At 30.4% G+C, this 8,255-nt stretch overlaps 1 protein-coding gene and 1 long non-coding RNA gene across 2 annotated transcripts; both read left to right on the top strand.

The window, feature by feature from the left end:
- On the top strand, positions 206 to 607 carry LOC109842459. Its single transcript, XR_002247321.1, has 3 exons — positions 206 to 304; positions 373 to 432; positions 519 to 607. It is a non-coding gene; the product is annotated as an uncharacterized LOC109842459 (long non-coding RNA).
- Positions 1,048 to 3,038, top strand: LOC109834429 (probable protein phosphatase 2C 45). Its single transcript, XM_020402446.1, has 5 exons — positions 1,048 to 1,233; positions 1,375 to 1,536; positions 2,044 to 2,094; positions 2,177 to 2,371; positions 2,871 to 3,038. Exons 1-5 carry the CDS (start codon positions 1,048 to 1,050, stop codon positions 3,036 to 3,038), a joined length of 762 nt encoding a protein of 253 aa, XP_020258035.1.

Below are 8,255 nucleotides of genomic sequence, written 5' to 3' on the forward strand. Positions count from 1 at the left end.
GAAGTGAGGTAAGTTGGTTCTGTTTCACAAAATGATGGATAACCTGTATAGCATTACAAAACCATTGCATCACATTTCTTTAAATTATTTATTCTGATTGGAATAATATATATAATATGATGCAACTTAGGCAAGTGTTCGTTCACTCCGCCCCCCCAAAAAAAAAAAAAAATTCTCAAATTTTTTTAATTATCCATCAGTAATTTGACTATTTCTTTGCTTGGATGTTTGTAGTCGGAGCAGTCATCACGTTGGATATGCACTTCATCGTCTACGGTTTCCTCAGACTCCAACTGGGGAAAAGGTACGTTCTTGATTGTATTATGAATTAATTGGTTTTGGGTTTTATTTTATGAGGAGTAAACTGTGTAGGAAAATGGACAAGTTGTGTTCAAAGTGGCGTCTTTTATATGAATAAGAGGAATTTTCATGGTAGGTTTTGTCTCTATATGAATAAGAGGAATGTTTTGTAAAAGTTTATTTTTCTTTACTTGATGCTTATTTTTTGATTACTTTAGGAACAAGGCCGGCGCTTGCAAGGGACTATTATGATGTACTGGGAGTGAATAAGAATGCAACTGCTTTAGAAATTAAGAAAGCTTATTATGCAGTAAGCTTCATGTACCTTTGCTGTATTTCTCCCATGCTAATTTTTGCTTTTTATGTATAATTTTCTACAGAATTGAGTTATCATTTTTTGTTGACTTGTTTTATGTTGTTTTTATATTCATCTCCTTAGATAGATTGATACATATAGTTTGATTTGCACTCTAAATTGTGTTTTTTCAAAGTTTACACAATGCTTATACAACTTAAATCATGATTCATGAAGCGTCAAATATACATGTCAAGTGGAAAATGGAATTTTGTTATTGTATCGTTACCATTTTCTCATGTGGTGATCTCATTTCTCTTAGGCTCATACAATGTCTTTTTATGGGTTAGATTCCTATATTAAAACATGTTGTATTAGTAGACTTTGTTTTCCTTAGTAATCATAGAGACACTCTTTGTGCAGGACCATGATTTCCAATATGTTGTTTCGCCATGAAGTTTCCTTTGTATAGCCTTGTCTTACATGCTCATCAGCCATGTGGCACTAATCACTGGAGGATGTTTGATAACAAGTTGCATGGCTGTGAAATATCGGTGACTAAAAAGGACTCCAATGAATCAGCCCTGTTCTCCCCCTTTTGTGCATTTACATTCAGGTCTGATGCCTTATTCAATCAGGTATGCTCCTAAAGGTGTTTTTTTCAAAAATTTATATTATCCTTTTGTCATTATTTGTTTATTTATTCTCTAATCCTGTGCATGGCAATCTATATCATGATAATTTTTTTAACATTCTTAATTAATGCATTTTCTATGCAGCTGGACGTGGCATCATCTCAACTTGTCATGACTGATAGTGATTTTAAAGATCCAGGATTCAGGATGCAGCTTATTGATACTGTCAATTCCTTGTTGAATCTCATAGTCGTTCCAGTTTTTAATGAAAATTATGTAATCAGCACGCGGAGAGCTCCTTATGAGGTACATTGTCATTCAATGACAATAATACCTTACAATGTTGTACAGGTGTATTTCCATATGGACCTTCAATGAGGAATTCTTTTTCTCATTTGGTTTGTTTTTTATAATTATTTCCATATGGACCTTCAATGAGGAATTCTTTTTCTCATTTGGTTTGTTTTTTATAATACTTCCTTGATGTTCTTTTTCTTTAGAAATGTCAGGAATTCTTTTTCTCATTTGGTTTGTTTTTTATAATACTTCCTTGATGTTCTTTTTCTTTAGAAATGTAAATAACTATTATGCAACTTACAAACAAAATTTGTTTCTAATATTCCTATCACTCAAGATAATGGCTAAGAAGTCCACATACGTTATTGATGATTTCATTAAGGTTTTTTAGAATTTTAGAAACTAAAAACATCACCAATAATTTTCACTGTAGGTTTGGTGTCACTTTTTATTAAATTTGATGAGTTTATATGTTAATGTCCATGCTTTATTGAAATAGAAAATTTGTTTGAATAGGACATTTGCGTTTATGGATTTAACTCAGTAAAAGTTAAAAAAGAGGAAAGAGTAAATATAATTACAATATGGGTTATGTATCATTTTTTGATGTAAACTTGATGGTTATTAAAGCTATATGTCCTCTATGCAGAGTGGCTATATTGATTTTTGCCAAGGATTATGGAGATTGAAAGAAACACTAGCCGTTTCAAGGAGAATTGAAGACTCTCATTTGAAACAATTTGTCATACCGTACCCAGAAACAAGAATCCTTCCAATTAAACCCGAATTCGAGTTTTTGATTCTCGCCTGTGATGGGTTGTGGGATAAGGAAGGTGAGTTTCAGGTTTATCTTGTCTCATTGTTGTGTTATCCTCTATATAGGTAGTGATCAAAAATATGACATTGTTTTTTTTTTTGGTAAATGAACTGAACTTTATTCATTTCCAATATGGACATTGTGTAACATATCAAAAACCAGACATTCCCTGGTAATCAAAACTCAAAAGAACCAACTTACAAAATGAGATTCCTCATATGAACATTTGTACTCTCATGTAATACTTTGGTATATATTGACAGTTTGATATTATGAAGAACTTGCAGCGAGCTCCTCATTTTGTTCTGGAAAATCCTTAAGTTGCGTTCCTGCCAGATCATATAAGTTGTGTCAGCAAGCGCGAGCCTCTTTAACTTCTTCTTGGAACCCTTTCCTTTTAAGTTGTTTGAATACCAACCAATGATCATGTTCCAATCACAAGACCTCCATTTAAAATTCAACCAGTCCATAACTCCATTCCAGATTTCCACCGAAAACTGACATTGTTCCTTCTTTAACTTTGTAGGTTATCAATAAGGAGGCTGTAGATATAGCTCGACCCTTCTGCACAGACCCTCAGTGTTCATCAACACTCTATGCTTGTAAAAAGCTTACTGATCACTCTGCTAATAAAGGCTCTGCTGATGATGATATTAGTGTGATGATAATTCTGCTGATGATGATATTAGTGTGATGATAATTCAGTTATAGCGTTTCGTTTTAAGGTCGTTTGAAGGGGTTAATTTTCAATTATTGTGTACATACTCCAGTTTGAATGTGTTGATTTCGTTTGCTTTCTGGGTTTGCATATGTTTTGAGTATCCAATAGTATTTCGAGATTTGTAGCCAAGGATGTTCATCTATTTGTGTTTGGATGTGTTGACAGTCTTTGATTATCTGATGATTGTTCTCCCATAATCCTCGGGAATATTCATCTATTGTTTATATTTCAAATCACATGCCCTTAGAAAGTTGCTCATCGACCATATTAATAATGTTTGATCATACAAAGTTTAATGAGTGTTTTGCAATTTATAGGGGAATGTGAAATTTTCATGCGTGAATATATATACTCACTTATTACATATTGCAAAGGCTTAGTCAAGCATAGAATGCCATGAGTTTGGAATTACATCCACATCATCAAACATTACTATTAGGTATATCCTTGTGACTATATTTGATTGAACAATCACGTAATAGATGCAACCGGTGTACTATCTCCAAATCAATCAATAAATATAATTTCATTGTTCAAATGTTGAATTTTTATATTATGTCTATATATTTGACCCATTGTTTACATTCCATAATTTAATAACAAATCTTTAACTAAATAAAATTATAAATTGTAAACAAATAATAAAAATTTTACCACGTGCATTGCACATGCAATCCAACTAGTATATATATATGTGTGTGTGTGTGTGCGTGTATATATATATATATAGATATTAATATATTATATATATTATTAATATATATTATATTATTTATTTTATATAATTATATAGATATTTAATACATAATATATATAATACATACATATTAATATGTGTGTGTGTGTGTGTGTTAATATTTATATATATATATTTATAATATATATATATATATATATATATATAATATATATATAATTTATATAATATATATATTAAATTATATATTTATATTTATTATAATATATATATATAATTTATAGATTATAATTATAATATATCATAGTATTATATATAAATTATAATATATATTATATATTTTATATAATATATAATTATTATTATATATATACATAGGTTAGTCACTTATAGACCTACCTTTATATGAGCAATTATATGTTTTTCTTTATTCCATTGCTTTTTCTTTTTCTAGAGTTCATGCTTTTATTTCCATCTAAAGGATGTACATAACATTCTCTAAGTAGCCATGAATGAAAACTATGTAACCTATTCAAATAATTTTCAATTATTTTCCTTTGTTTTACGAGCAAAAATAATTAAGATTTATTCAAAACATCTTTTGTAAGCAGGGATTAGAATCATGAATGATTTAGTAATATGCCTAGAATTTCCTAATCAGTATTAGTATTGATCATGATATTCAATCTCACACTCTTTGTATCGTTTAGAATTTTCAATAAATAAAGTTCATCTCAGTCACTTCTAGAAGTATTTTTTAATAAGCACACAAGAATGATCAATAGAAAAAAAAAAGACATAGAAAATTAATCACATGTTTCTATAAAATAGTATAGGGAATATGCACATTCGTACCACAAACCAGTGTTGTTTTGCTTAAGGCAATATATTACTTCGGTCTTGGCAGACAGTTGTTTTGCTACGATGGACCTGGCAGACTAAGGAATGTCCTTAAATAAACATGCCATTGTGCTTTCTTCACTGACTACCGATAAACGCATCAAATAAGCAGAAATGCAATCTATCAAGATGGAGTACACAACCAGTTTTGTGTGTGTATCAATACCTAAGATCTTTTTATCTCGTTAATTGATTCCTTGGTTTAGCTTGAAAGCATGCACATTAGACTACAACAAGCATGATATAATGTCGGAGTTGTAAGATAAGAAGGATCAATCATACCTTGTATTTCTTTGATCGTAGTACGGTTCCTTTTTGTCAAGCGTGAGCTTGCTTCGATCATAGCGTGTTCATATGCTTTATTTCTCTCCAATAGATTTGAGTCTCTTTCATGTATCTTTGATTAAGTATGAAAATTCATATCACTTTGACTTACTTGAAAACACTAATGAACTTTAGCTCCCCCTCAAGTCATCTACGACTCATCCCGATAACCTTTTTCAAACTTTTGTTAGAGTATAGATCATTAGTGCACATCTATTAATTCATCAATATAATTCTTATACAAGATGTCACTATTCATAAGAAGAACAAAGTATTATACACACCTTTAAATATTTTCAAAAGATATGATATAGATGGTCATCCAGCCTAGAGCTTTCTGAGACGATACATACTTTTAATTCAAAAACATGATTTGGAAATCAAGACTTCAAACCTGAGGGTTGCATCAACAAAAACCTTTCTTCATAATTCCATTAGAAACATTGTTTACTACATTTTCTTAAGTTAAAACCTAATATGCAAGCAGCAATATCTAATGATTTGCTAGCACCTGAGCCATAACGTTTTATCAAATCAATTCCTCAATTTGTGTTTTACCTTAGCTATCAATTAACTTTTGCCTAATCATCCGTTATATCTAACTTATTTTTAACCTTTATTCGCTCTCACATAGGATAATTCTTTTGGTCGAGCATATGAGCCAAACTATTTCTATCAGTGTTTAGTTTTTTTGTATGCCATGACAACGACTTCTAGTGCGGTTTTTATATTTATGTTCTATTTAGAAGTTAAATGCCACTATAACATGCATAGGAACATAAGTATTATAAAAAAAAACAAAAAATATTAATTGTACATTGGGTCAATCATACATTCTGTGGATGATTCGTTTATAGTCTCAGTCTTGGTCAAATTTCTTGTGAAGCATTTTGTGTGCCTTCTCATTTTTCATAGAATCGTTTAGCACCTAAAAACCTTCAGCATTGTTCCATCGTTTTCTTTATATATTAATGGTGCCTGTGAGTTAAGATGGATTTATTAGATTATAATTTCCATGAATGATTCAGTAATGAGAGTTTGTTAAGAATCCTGTGCTTGCTTCTTGAAAAATACCTCAATACACCTTCTACGTTTTGAGTCATAAGTCTTTGGTTATTCCATGTAGTCATACAACTTGCATCCAACTTGAGCCCTGTTACACCTATGGACTGCCAGATCCGAGTTGAATAAGGAATATCAACTCATAACTACCCGTGTATACATAAATAAAAAAACAACGTTCACCATCAAATTATATCAACTCTTAGTAGAGTCAAAACAGGTGTAGGTACAAAAGCAGTAAAAGTAATCAATAATATATGCATAAATGTGAGAAAAACATGTTATTTATCATCAACATATAAAATATTGGAATCTTGAAATACATCTGTCTGAGATTCAACAAGGCTTAATACAGAATATCGGATAAAAGGAATAGGCACAACCTTACAACTTCTGACATAACTCTCAATATTCTAAACAATAATGTCTTAGAGTGAGCTCCCATAAATAATAAAACTACAATGAAGATGGACGCCTATATTATCACATCACTGCGAATCGTCGTGCACCGGTCGTTATTGAATGAGTAACAGAGCGTCAAGCGCAGCGGAAATACACTAACCCAAGGAGAGGCTCGTTTATAGAATCGTTAATACATATAACATAATCATTTATCTACAATAGTGATTTAGTATTTAGGAATTTACACATGACGATTGTACTCGAGGTGAATAATCCAAACAATTGAACTATGTATTATACCTTGTATCTAAATTGTAAATCTTAAATATAACACAGATTAACAGAACATTATATTAACGAAAGACATATACCCATTCAATCAAATCCATCTATGTCAAAACCCACATAAGTTCATGTATCTATTAGATTAGTGTCATATCAAGGTATTAAAGGGTTCACAATGCTAAACTAGGTGTATGGTCATCCACACATCGACTGCATATATATGATTATCCAAACCATGGATAATGTATGAACCCAAACACATTGGCGAATTATGAATGTGAAACATATGATATATGATGATTATCTACAGTATGACGACACATAAATTGCCTACACAGGAATAATTGAATTTAGAATATCGATGAATATATGAATAGATGCGTATAATACTAAATTAACACGTGTTTGTTGTGTAAATCTAAATTTGTCCGCAACCATTCTTCCATATGAAGATACATATAGAAACAATATTTCTCAATACAATATCAATGCGTAACTTCCTTTATCAACATTAACTCACTAACAAAAGTAACATGCCATAACTGTGTCGCGGATCACCAACAAGCAGAAACCCTCACAGGTTTCTGTTTGTCTTTAAATAATTCATAATTACATCATTATTTTCAAGTATATATTATTGATATCACATTATATGAAACACATAACGAAAATTAGCATGTAGAGATATCGTGAATTCTAATTTATATACAAATGTTTAATGTTTTAAAGCAACTTGTGATTATATATTAATTATTTTAGATTGAATTTTCATGTTACTGTTTTAATAAGTTAAAAATTATTGTAATTATCTCACTTATAAGTTATTTAAAGATCTTTTTGTATAATAAAGAATCGATAAAACTTAAAAGTGCAATAAAAGGTGAGATGGGATGTTACTCACTCATATGTAAAAACACCTGCCTTGAAGAGAACATCCTCACTGAAACAGCACAAAACTCGCTGAATCCTCAACAATCTCAAAATCGCCAAAAAGAACTAGTTTGAGAGAGGGAAGGGATACTAGGATTGTGGAACACAGAGAAAAGAGTTTTTATTCATTTTTAAAATATGCATATATGACAGAAACCCGAGAAACTACAGCCCAAAACACGACGAAACTGGAAATCAATCTGATAAATACTCTTGTATTTTTGGCTTGTAACTTTCGTATCCCCTCGAATGAGGTGATTATGATTTTTTTGAAATATATGAATATATCTAAACTTTAGTCTTTTATTTTCATATTACGAACGTTGCAGTATGTAAAAATACAATCTTCTCTATGTCATAAATTTCTATAGTATACATCGAGCATAATTGTGCATTTGGCTCTTATATATTTATATTACATTAATTTGATCTCATAATCATTTTCTAGCATACTTCAAACATCATTAAATATTATTTATTAAATATATAATATATTTATTATTATTTATATAAATTAAATTTGGGGTTTACACAAACACTCAATAGAGAGTCTGATCCTCTCATTGCTATACTCCTATTTAGTTACTATA

The sequence above is a fragment of the Asparagus officinalis genome, chromosome 1 (genome assembly GCF_001876935.1).
Source record: "Asparagus officinalis chromosome 1, Aspof.V1, whole genome shotgun sequence".
NCBI classification, from domain to species: Eukaryota; Viridiplantae; Streptophyta; class Magnoliopsida; order Asparagales; family Asparagaceae; genus Asparagus; species Asparagus officinalis.